Here is a 12724-nt window from a genome sequence, read left to right on the forward strand (position 1 = left end):
AAGACCTCCCAGCACTGCTCAGCTGGGCAGTGGGAGAAAAAGGGCAGGTGATCACCAGTGACACAGTGGTGTCTCCTCCAGCACAACTGAAAGTGACATCATTGCTTTGCCAGCAACACTCTAGCATCTGGATTAAAACTCTGTGGTTGCCGTTGTGGCCTTAATAAGATTAACACATTGCTTCGTGTTCTGCTTGAATACCAGTTTTGAGTAGGGTTTGTTTTTAGAATATTAGGGATATTATTATATTAAGCCACTTGGTATGTATCAGGCACCTCCCTATACTTTGGTACCTCTGTTTTGTTTGCTTAGAGATAATGATTCTAAGATTATTTTGGTGGTAGCAAAATTTGTCTCAGTCCTTTTATGCCTTGCATCCAAAAAATGAAGAACACAAAATTTTTCTGCTCTTCAAGATTTGTTAATCAATGAGGTACTAAGAGAATAAAAAGAAAGGAAAACTTGATGGTTAAACGATTCAGTTTTGGCTGAATTGCCATAAACATGAAAATGTCACTTCCAGTTGTGCTGGAATTGACATCATTGTGTCCACACGCATCTATATGCCATTGGTGAGAAGGCCCTCCTCCCAAGCTGGTGAGTCTCCCATTAGTTGCCAGCCTTTTTCTGGCAACCTTAAATGAAAACTGTAGCTGATGTTCCTAAACAGCTGTCTATCCACTGGTTATGCATCCACCTTCTCTTCTAAGAAACTTCTGGTTACATTAAAATCCTTAATTGCAAGGTCACATTATGATGTTGGATCACACTTGCACATATACCAGGGAGCAGCTGGACAGTTTTTAGCTACCTTTATCACATACAGATTGTATTGCATTATATGGTGGCTTGCAGAGTGGGTGGTAGAGAAGCTGACTACATGGACATAGACAACTCTAAAATGATGGGAACCTACAAAAGTAACACCCAAGAGGGAAGCCTGAGAGGTTCTCTGAATTCTTTCTCTGAAATATCAGAACAGACTAAACCCATAGGTATTCAGGTTACATTGTGGTGTATGAAAATGTTTACTTTTGCTACAGGTACGACTGGAATTCTCAGTTGTGCTCTTGTAGGAAAGAATAATCTGCTTTCAAATTAAGCCGTCCTTTAGAAAATCCTTTCATTTTGTTCATTTTATTCACACCAACACTGGTGGCTTTATACTTGGCTTTCTGAGTATCAAATTATGTATCCATTTGCTATAATTCATTCTATAGGGCCACATCTCTCATAGCAATTCCAAGTAAATAAGTTATAGGTATCCAACCTTTAAGAGCCTGCAAGCACCTTTTGAATTGTGTCACAGTGTGGTGGACACAGTCACAAAATGGCTGTTGCAGGAGGCAGAGCCAGTGATTAAATGGCTGCTGCCAAAGCATAGTTTTTAAATATCAGCACAACAATCAGAAGCCTTGCTGGGCAAAAGCCACACCTGGCCCTACACATTCACCACCACTGTACCATCATCGCACCCCCACCACCAATTGGAATGGGGAGCGAGACGGCCCTGGGATGGTAGTGCTGCCTGAAACTTGGTTATTAAGGACTTTTGCGACAACTAGAGCACCTGCACTTTATTGTATAAATGATTGTTTTAATCTTGGCATACGTGGCTCATTCCGTTCTGGGGAGGGCGGGTTATGAATCCAATAATTAATTAATTAATAAAATAAAAGCACTTGGTGGGCACTAGGAAAGGCATTGGTTGGTGCCATGGCACCCATGGGCATCCCGCTGGGGACCCTGCAACTAAGTAGTCATCAGTGCTTTGTTGGTGACAGCTTGTATGTTGTTATGAAAATAAAGGTCTCTGTCTTGCAGCTGTTCAACACTTCTTTGCTGTTTGCCTTCATAAATCTAATCCAGCATGAGTGGTCTAACAAGCCAAATGATAAAGTATTTTTCTCATTGTGTTTCAAATCCAAATTACAATTAGATGATCCCAGTCTGGTTCACTCCTACTTATTGCAGGTGGGTATGGATGTCAATCCTTCAACCTTTGCATGGTTTCACCTACTGAAACCAGTCTCTGCAAGAAAGCCCTGAAGGGGGGGGGGGGGACCCAGGCCCTGTCCTTTTTTGTGTTTTCCCCTTCCAGCAGTACAGGAAGCTCAGTTTCCATAGGTCAAACCATGCTGGGTTGAAAGGATTCAACTTCCCTTCCCCTTTAAGTGCCTCCAATCCTTGTTAGTCCCACACGGGGCTGTAGTTTACTTTTTTCAAAATGCTTGGAAGATCAACTTACAGATCTCTTTGTATCTTACCTTGTTTGACCCATACTCTAATCTGAATTTGGGAGTTTTGAGTTGTTAGCAGGAACTGGAGGGAAGACTGTTGCAATCAGTCACCTGCTGAATTCTTACCATTTTCCTGGTGTATTTGTTCACAAAGAGCATACCCAGGTGCTGTTTCAAATAATGATCAATTTCCTTTATGTTCAATTACACTGAATGTAACTTTTCACAAATTACATATTCTTTGTAATTTGTATAATCTTTATAGGCAGTGGGCAGTCGGCACCAAGCAGCAGTTTAACTTCTCCGAGCCATGTCAACCATTCTCCTAATACAGTTCCAGACTTCTCTTATTCCAGCAGTGAAGATGAATTTTATGATGCTGATGAATTTTATCAGAGCAGTTCATCCCCAAAGAGGTGCTTAGAGTAAGTGATGGGAAAACTTACACACAATTTCTGCTTGAGAATAATTGTGAAAAGTTGTGTGTCTTGTTGAATTATGAATCTCTTGAATTATCATGTGTTGCAGAAATTGTTAAGGACTATATTTTTGGCCAATTTTCTAAGTCTTTTCCCTAAAATAAAATATATCAAGAATAGTTTTTGGTCTGAAGTATTCCACTGATCAGGTTAAATCCATAATCAGGGTTATAAAACTGCAGAATAGGAGTTAACCCTACAACATGCATGTAGAAACTATGCACTAACTCTTGTCACTCCTAAATAGCTATTGGATTTTCATTCATAAGAACTGGAGTGAGTGTGAGTTGTAAGTCCTCAGTTCTCACCTCTGCTGCGAATTTGCTAGATTGGCATAGTAGGCAAGCCATTATTCTCTTAGCCTCTGCTCCACATCTGAAGTATGGCGATAAAGGGCAATTGAAAAAATTCAAAACGTTGTTACTGGCCCCTGAAACCCCTTCAGACAGCAACACAAGGCCAGAATGTGCATCCATGTTGTCTGGGGCCCACATATCTTGGGTACCACTTCCTCTGGTATGTCCCCAGGAGAGCATTACACTCCACTGAGAACAACCTGCTGGTGATCCTCAGCCCCAAAGATACCCGGCTGTCCTCGGCCAGAGTCAGGGTCTTTTCGGTCCTGGCTCTGACCTGTTGGAACTCTGCCAAACACCACCAGGGCCCTGCAAGGCAGATATGTTCCACTGGGCTTTTGTTTGAGGGCAGCAATGGTTTTTCTGTCATAGTTGGCACCCTCCTGTTCCTCCATCTTTATCGTCTTTCCCTCCTCGTGTCCCGTCTGGGAGGTGGCGACACAGTCCAGAATGGATTTTTAAGGGTCAGGTTAATCACGCCATCTTGATACACTATTTTAAGAATTTATTGAATGTATTTATTGAATCTATGAATTTTACCTTGTGGTACTTGATTTTAATTTTTGTTGTACATTGCCCAGAGTCCTATGTACACAGGGACTGAGTGGTTTACAAATCTAAAATATAAATAAAATAAGCCAGTTGGTTTAAGAATGGGATGCTGTTGTTAAACCCAGGTAAGAATGGCCATGAGGTGTCGGGAGGAATGCATCACTTCTGCATCCTGGGTGGTGGTTGCCCAGTTCTTCTGCTGTATCTCCAAAATTGTCCCTTGGATGGCAGAGAAGAGGGAGAGAAACCTCAGGCAGGAAAAGGTCACTTCCTTTGGAATCAGTCTTCCCCTGTGGGATGTTAGAAGCTGTGCCACTAAATTCCCTACCTTATCTAACAAACTTAGTGGGGAGAAGAAGTCCATATTCTACTATTTGGAGCTGCACTTGTTTTTTTCCAGGTTTTGTAATTTATTCATATGCTTTTGTTACTCCTCAGTGTGAATCTTACCTATCTGAATTCTTTAAATATCTAAATATGTTTTATTAAAATAGCTCTATCTTTCTCCAGCTCTTCAGGGTCAGGTGCAGTCCTAACTCGTAGCAGCACAGGAAGTAGTATGAAACGCCCAGACACAGCTGAATCCCTCAATTCTTCCTTGTCTAATGGGACAAATGATGCTGGTAAGAGATTCACATACAATACAATGCCAAAAATATTTCATGTACGTATTTCAGTACACTTCAAAGCTGTTCAGTACACTTCACGCAGAAAAAGGCAGCTTACCCACTTGCATATGTATAAGTTGCAGTAGAAGAAAAACTTCTAACCTCTATTTGCATCTACTTTAAAAACAATCAGCTATGGACAAGAATATCTTTATATGCCAGTTCAGATGTGTATATTGGTTTATGGTTTATTAAATATTTCCAAAAGCATTGCTGAATGTGATTCATTTTTCTAGATCTTTTTGATCAGCATGATGAGAGAGATGATGATGCAGAAGGAGAGTCAGTAGAAGAACACAAGAGTGTCATCATGCACCTTTTATCACAAGTCAGGCTGGGAATGGACCTAACGAAGGTAACTGTTCAACTTTCAGAGTATATTACTTTTACAATGAATAAATTCAACCGTTATATAAAAATTCTGAAAATACCAGATGAAAGCTCTTTTTATAAAGAATATTGGACTCTTCCCAGATTGTTTCCATTATGAGATACTGAATTTGTTTTCCTTGATAGAGAGGATCCAAACCATTTTTCTTTTCCTTCTTTAAATTTTTCTTAGTTGATGGATGGATTATATAAGAAAGAACTCCTATGGTAGAAAGCCTACAAGAGGCAACTGCTTTTTATCTGGTATTTGCCATAATACTAGTAATGTATTCAGTGGTGGTAGCAGTATGTATGAACAGAACATTATTTTAACTCAAGTAAAATAATGTTTCACTCTAGTTGTGAACACACTATTTATTTACATGTCTGTTAAAAACATCTATTTTGTTTCTTCAGGTAGTTCTTCCAACTTTTATTCTGGAAAGGAGATCTCTCTTAGAAATGTATGCTGACTTCTTTGCGCATCCTGACTTATTTGTGAGGTATTCAGGCTTTTTATTACATATTGGCATTGTCTGCTTACTACTGACTTGCATTTGATCCAAACCCAGGGAAGTCCATCAGATTTCTATCATTCATCCAAAATACATCATATCTTCCTGTTGGCTCGTGGGATTAAGTCATTTTTGGCAGTATAGGGCTATACCATTGTAAATGTACTGTCAGTCCTGAAAATCTCACCCTCTACTTGTTTATGAAAAAGAATATCTTTCAGGTAGGAATGGCAATGTTCTGTGAGTATAGTTAAGTCACCAATCAGTTATTAGCCTGGTTTTATACTAGAATAAACTTCATATTTTGTTTGGTTTCAGAATAAGATTTACTAATTTCTTGTGTTTTCTCTAGTATCAGTGACCAAAAAGATCCAAAGGACCGAATGGTTCAAGTGGTGAAGTGGTACCTTTCAGCTTTCCATGCAGGAAGAAAAGGTTCTGTTGCTAAAAAGCCTTACAATCCCATTTTGGGAGAAATTTTTCGGTGTCACTGGGTGCTGACAAATATTGACCAAGAAGATAATATGGTTAGTAGAATTATCCAAATGACTTGTGTTTGATAGTAAGTATTCTGTAATCATCTCAGAAGGATTTTCTTCAACTTCTATTATGCTGACAAGAAAAAATTCACAGCATTTTAAGTTCCGGATGCCTTGAGTCATGCACCCTCTGATATGTGGTTTTATGTGTTCACTATTCACTCACCATGTCATCTTTTGCAAGTAGGTTGATGGCTGTAGGATCTTTTTAAGAACATCAAATTGCCTGGAAGCTTTGTTAGTAGTAATCTGGCTGGCTCAAAGAGTGTTTGTCTCTTTCAGTCAGTTGTCGTTCCCCCCCCCACACACACACATACACACACTTTAATTTTTGATCTCAGAGTTAAACCTCTGAGAGTATCTTTCCAAGCTTGTGATTTTCATGCAGTAAATGTACATTTGTTGATTGCTATACAGAGAACAGTTTTCCACCATTTTTGTAATTGGGAGCCAACTGCATTGTATCTAACTAGCACATTCATTCTGATAGTGAGGGTCGTATGCATTGTAGTTGTGGTCCCTTTAAATGCCTTTTTTCCTCCATTGAAACCAATGGAGGATCAGGGCACTTTCTTTGGGGGCCCATAGAATTGGACCCCCGGTCCAATCTTTTCGAAACTTGGGGGGTTGGAGGTACCAGCAGCTACGCTGCAAATGTGGTGCCTCTACCTCAAAAAACAGGCCTTCCAGATACCCTCAGATTGATTCTCCTTTATTCCCATAGGTATACCCATATGAGCCAAAAAACAGGTTTCCCAAATATTTACTGAATCCTAATACCATATTGGGATTCGAGAATATCAGGAAATACTGATATATTGGGAGTTCAATATACCCGAACTCAAAAAATAATGATTTTTTTTTGTAAACCCTATTAGATTAGTCTTTTATAGCAAAAACAAAAGAAGGCTTGTGGCACTTAACTATTTTATTAAATTATTTCTAAGTGTCATGTGTATTTGGATGGTATTAAAACTTATCCTGTCCCATACTCTCTAAACACCATGTAGTACACATGTAAAAAGACTGCCACGTCAAATTGGAACTTTTTTTTTTTTGCAGGAGACTGTTTCAGATGGACCAATTCCATGGATTACCAAAAACAGTGTAACATTTGTAGCAGAACAAGTTTCTCACCACCCTCCAAGTATGTTATTAATTGTTTGGAGTTTTTTGTTTTTTGTCTTTAAGGAGCATTGTACTTACTTTTCTGTCTGTAAACTTTGCTCACTAATTTTGAAAGTGAGTTCTGGCTTTTCTACAGATTTCTTCCTTGGAAGCAAATATCTGTATTTATTTTGGATGTTTTATGTTGAATTCTTTGCTTTGTAGTCTACTTATCTATTTCTTCTCAAGTTTCAGCATTTTATGCAGAATGCTTTAGCAAAAAAATTCAATTCAATGCTCACATCTGGACCAAGTCAAAGTTCCTGGGGATGTCTATTGGTGTTCATAATATAGGTCAAGGTACGTCCCAGAGACATGTAAGTTATTTGCTTCCTCTTCATTCTAGAACAGTAAAAGTGTTTGTACCAAGGTATAGCCATAACAATTGCAGCTATATTTTGAAAATACATTGGAAATGTTAGTAGGGTGCAAGTTCTATACCCTATATGTGGCTTGTGGCTTGTTCTCTTCTTCATTTCTAGTTATTTCCTATTTTTTTTATCACTCTTCTCTCTTCCCATCCAAGAAGTCGGCCATGTTGCTGCTGCCTTCCTCAGAGGATATAACGTTTAGATAGGACACGATGATTTTATTACCCAGATTGGGGGGTAGGGGAGCATCCAGGCTTTACTGGCTCCTTCTTTGCCTATTGACTTTAAGTCAAGAAGGCACCAACTGAGTTAACTAATGATGTGCCCTGATCCGGATAGCCGAGTCTTGGAAGCTAAACTGGGTTGGCCCTAGTTAGTATTTGGGTGGAAGATCACCAAGGAGGTCCAGGATTACAATGCAGAGACAAGCAGTGGCTTTATTTTGACTTAATGGCAAAATAAATAAGATGTGAAGGTGTGTTATGAGGAAGGGTGCTGTGGCTCAGTGATAGTGCTTGGCATGCAGAAGGTCCAGGTTCAGTCCTTGGTTTTTGTTGTTCAGTCGCACAGTCGAGTCCGACTCTTTGCGACCCCATAGACCACCTCATACCAGGCCCTCCTGTCTTCTGTCGTGCTCCGGAGTTTGCTTAATTTCATGTTCGTTGCCTCGATAATACTAACCATCTCATCTTTTGCCGTCCCCTTCTTCTTTGACCTTCGATCTTTCCCAGCATCAGGGTCTTCTCCAGTGAGTGCTCCCTTCTCATTTGGTGGCCAAAGTATTTGAGCTTCAGTTTCATTATCTGGCCTTCCAGGGAACAGTCAGGGTGGATTTCTTTTAGGATTGACCGATTTGATCTCCTTGCAGTCCAGGGGACTCTCAAGAGTCTTCTCCAGCACCATAATTCAAAAGAATCTATTCTTCGGCGCTCGGCCTTCCTTGTAGTCTAACTCTTGCAGCCATACAGTACTACTGGGAATACCATTGCTTTGACCATGCGGACTTTTGTTGGCAGGGTGATGTCTCTACTTTTTATTATGCTGTCTTCCACGACTTCCCCTTCTATTTGCCAAGGAGTGATGGGGCCGTATGCCATGATCTTGGTTTTTTTGATGTTGAGTTTCAAGCCAACCTTTGCGCTCTCCACTTTTACTCTGAGCAAGAGGCTCTTTAGGTCCTCTTCACTTTCTGCCATTAGCGTGGTATCGTCTGCATATCTGAGGTTGTTGATGTTTTTCCCAACAATCTTAATTCCAGCTTCTGAATCATCCAGGCTGGCATTTCGCATGATGTACTCTGCATATATATTAAATAAGCAAGAGGACAATATACATCCTTGTCGTACTCCTTTTCCTATGCTAAACCAATCAGTTGTTCCATATCTTGTTCTAACTGTCGCTTCTTGACCCTTATACAGGTTTCTCAAGAGACATGTGAGGTGGTCTGGTACGCCCATCTCTTTAAGGACCTGCCATAGTTTGTTGTGATCCACACAGTCAAAGGCTTTAGCATAGTCAATGAAGCAAAAGTAGATCTTTTTCTGGTACTCTCTTGCTTTCTCCATAATCCAGCGAATGTTGGCAATTTGATCTCTAGTCCCTCTACCTCTTCGAAACCCAGCGTATACTTCTGGCAGTTCTCTATCCGCGTACTGCTGAAGCCTAGCTTCTAGGATCTTGAGCATGGCCTTGCTAGCATGTGAAATGAGTGCAATTGTGTGATAGTTTGAACATTCCTTCGCATTGCCCTTCTTTGGGATTGGAATGTATACTGACCTTTTCCAATCCTGTGGCCGCTGTTGTATTTTCTCTTTCTGGGGTTACTTGTACTTGCCATCTGCTCTTCCGCAGTAGCATATTGGACACCTTCCAACCTGAGGGGTTCATCTTCCGGCATCATATCTTAAGCGTTTTGTTACTGTCCATGGGGTTTTCTTGGCAAAGATACTGAAGTGGGTTGCCATTTCTCTAGTTAAAGGATCTGGTAATAGGTGATGTGAAAGACCTCTGCCTAAGTCAGTACTGATTTTGATGGAACTATGGTCTGACTCCGTATAAAGCAGTTTTGTTTGTGTGCTGTGGAGTATATATATTCAATCCTTAGTATTTCCAGTTTAAAAGAACAAGACCCACAGGAAAGTAGCACTGGGGAAGAGACTTTGCCTTGAAATTTTGAAGAGCTGAGAATGCTCAGTTAACATGAATGATTCCTCATCCTAAAATTCTCTTTTGCTATTGGTTCCTAATGAAGCAATCTTCAAAATATTGGTACAAAATACTTCTAGCAAAAGCATAAAAAGTGCTTAATTTACAGTACCATCTTAGGTATAACAGTTATACCTAAGTCTGGTTAACTAAATGAGCTTGAAAGGGTGTAAGTTTACTTAGGATGGTGCTGTTAGTTTGTATGTCAAGGACCTTACTGGGGTGTTGGATTCTGATTCCACAATCCTACTTTTTCTGCAGAAATACCCTTGTAGCTTATATTTATTTACGAGATGAGGGATCTGTTGTTTTTTACTTCAGCCTTTTGTGGCATCTGCATTATTCCTCTATTAAAAAGATGAGGCGTCTGATTTTTATAGTGTCCTGTTCTCTTTTGCAGGGTGTGTGTCATGCCTGGACTATGATGAGCACTACATTCTGACTTTCCCCAATGGTTATGGGAGGCAAGTGAAACTTGACAATATGCAGTATTTTTGCAAGTGTGGTGAGCTTCTTTCCATAGCCTTTGAAGTGTCTTCTGTTCTCTTGACAGATCTATTCTCACAGTGCCATGGATAGAGCTGGGAGGAGAATGCAACATTAGCTGCTCCAAGACAGGCTATAATGCTAACATAATCTTCCACACAAAGCCTTTCTATGGTGGGAAAAAGCACAGAGTTACAGCAGAAATCTTGTAAGTATATTCCGGCATTTTACTCAAACTCATTTTAAGCTGCAGCAGAAAATATCACATATAGGGCTGGGGTGATGGAGCAGATGGGGACGATCTAAAAAATTTTGGGCAAATATGTGTTACAAGCTTTAAGTTAGGCTAAAGTGGTAGTGATGCTTTTAATTTTTTTTCTTTTGACTAGTTCTCCAAATGACAAGAAATCCTTCTGCTCAGTCGAAGGAGAGTGGAATGGTGTCATGTATGCAAAATATGCAACAGGGGTAAGTGCCGTATTTCCCCCTCTTTGACTTGGTTTGGTGAACAGGCTACAGCATGTTGATGCATGTGTATTTCCTGTAAACAAAAATGATGTTATTGGAGAGCTATTTTTCCTGTGATCACTAAGGCTTCAGCTAGAAGACCTTTAATGAAGAGAATAAACAACCATTGGGGTTGGTTTGGTTTGAAAATGTTTTAACAGGCTTAATAACTGCTATGAAGCAGCCTGTACTGCTGGGGGGTATTCATATTGGGCTGCACTAAATTTAGTTTAAGTAAGTCTTGGAGCAAATTCTGATACCAATCAAAATTAAATTAAGAATAAATCATAGAATCATAAGAGTTGGAAGGGATCTCCAGGGTCATCTAATCCAGCCCCCTGCAAAATGCAGGAAATTAACAAATACCTCTCCCCCACTCACACACCCAGTGACCCCTGTTCCATGCCCAGAAGATGACAAAAAACCTCCAGAATCCCTGCCCAAACTGGCCTGGAAAAAAATTACTGCCTGACCCCAAAGTGGCAATCAGCATTTCCCTGGGTGTGTAAGAAAGGGCCACAAGAACTAAGCACTGATGCAACCCTTCCTGCCCTCCCTCTCATGATCTCCCTAAGTTCACAAAATCAGCATTGCTGTCTGATGGCCATCTAGCCTCTGTTTGAAAACCTCCAAAAGACATCTGGACACTATACTTCTGTTGATACAGCCCAAATCACGTTTGCCTTTTTAGCTACCATATCACACTGCTGATTCATGTTCAGTGTATGGTATACTAAGACCCCTAGATCCTTTTCGCACATACTTACTACTAAGGCAAGTCTCCCCCATCCTGTAATTGTGCATTTGATTTTTCCTACCTAAATGCAGAACTTTACATTTATCCCCATTGAAATTCATTTTATTTGTTTTAGCCTAGTTTTCCAGCCTGCCAAAATCATTCTGACTGTCTTCTACCATATTTGTTACCCCTCCCAATTTAGTATCATCTGCAAATTCAGTAAGCATTCCCTCTTTTCCTTCAACTCATTCATAAAGATGTTGAACAAAACAGGTCTCAGGACAGATCCTTGAGGCCCTCCACTTGTCACTCCTCTCCAAGAGGATGAGGAACCATTCACAAGCACTCTTTGGGCGCGATCTGTCAACCAGTTACAGATCCACTTAACAGTCATAGGATCCAAACCATATCTTACCAATTTGTCAACAAGAATATTATGTGAAACTTTATCAAAAGCCTTACTGAAATAAAGATAAAATTATGTCTATAGCATTCCCCTGATCCAGCAAGGTAGTAACTTTGTAAATGTAAGTAAACATACGTTTAAAAATGTAAAATGTCTTCTTCCTCTAGGAGAATGTAGTCTTTATAGATACCAAGAAAATGCCTATAATTAAGAAGAAAGTAAGAAAGCTTGAAGATCAAGAAGAATATGAATCCCGCTGGTAAGAACTTCAAGCTCTTTTTCTGGCTGTCCCACTAATTCCGTCTACTTGTATTCTCTTAGAATTCTCCAGTGGTCCTAGGGGTGGGGCAGTCTATAGGAGCTCCTCCTCTCTGCAGGCAGGGTCGTCATCTTTGCAGTCTCAGAGGGGAGAGGCTTATCCCAGAACTCTCCAGTTTCTTCTGCCCTGTCTAGCAGCAAGATGTCTTTAGCAGTGCTTTTCAAAGCACAGCGATCCCATTAACCAGCTTACCTTAAAGAACGTTTTCACAAGTCACTGGTTCAGAAGACAGAAGGTTGGAGACAATTGCAGGGAGCAGGAAGGGCTTCTGCTCCACATCTTCGTGGCAGAGATAAACAGGGAGCTAACCGTGCCAGGGATTACCCTCTCACCACAGCAGTTTCCAGTCAGGCACTGCAGTGGGATCTCCAGCCCTAGGGCCAGAAACTTCCCCACACAGGGGTGTGACATGCCGGTGGCAGCCACACCAGAGCGCCTCAGCCCTCTGCACAGCCCCTAAACCACCAAAAGGGCTGGTTTCAGCAAGGAGACTGCACCAGGCACAGCCACGACCTCCCATACCTCCAGAACTTCTGTAAGGCCTAAACAATTTATTCTCCAAACGGCCTGCTTTGTGGCATAGGAGAGCCCTTTTCACTTTCGGTTTTAGGGGAAGGAGTCCAGTTTATTCTCTGAAGGGGCTGTCTTATGGCAGAGGAGAGCTTTTCACTTTCAGTTTTGGGGAAGGCGTCGAAGGCAGACCTTTCTACCTCCCAGCCCCACGATAGCATGGTCTCTGAGCTAAACCTACCCAGTTCTCTGGCCTCTACCTCCATTCCTGGGTCCCAGCTGGATAAGGAGAGGGA

The 12724-nt window shown here is 40.9% G+C and overlaps 1 protein-coding gene across 3 annotated transcripts in view; it reads left to right on the forward strand.

Annotated features, from left to right (window-relative positions):
- Positions 1–12724, forward strand: part of OSBPL9 (oxysterol binding protein like 9) — a 128816-nt gene that overhangs the window by 108540 nt on the left and 7552 nt on the right. For all 3 annotated transcript variants that reach the window (XM_015411975.1, XM_015411976.1, XM_015411977.1), the window contains 11 exons: positions 2506–2665; positions 4138–4250; positions 4532–4650; positions 5082–5167; positions 5532–5706; positions 6781–6865; positions 7075–7185; positions 9862–9925; positions 10015–10155; positions 10337–10415; positions 11767–11858. In XM_015411975.1, the coding sequence (XP_015267461.1) occupies positions 2506–2665; positions 4138–4250; positions 4532–4650; positions 5082–5167; positions 5532–5706; positions 6781–6865; positions 7075–7185; positions 9862–9925; positions 10015–10155; positions 10337–10415; positions 11767–11858 (1225 nt within the window). The remainder of the gene's footprint in view (positions 1–2505; positions 2666–4137; positions 4251–4531; positions 4651–5081; positions 5168–5531; positions 5707–6780; positions 6866–7074; positions 7186–9861; positions 9926–10014; positions 10156–10336; positions 10416–11766; positions 11859–12724) is intronic.

This window comes from Gekko japonicus, unplaced genomic scaffold (assembly GCF_001447785.1).
Source record: "Gekko japonicus isolate JY-2015 unplaced genomic scaffold, Gekko_japonicus_V1.1 scaffold664, whole genome shotgun sequence".
NCBI lineage: Eukaryota > Metazoa > Chordata > Lepidosauria > Squamata > Gekkonidae > Gekko > Gekko japonicus.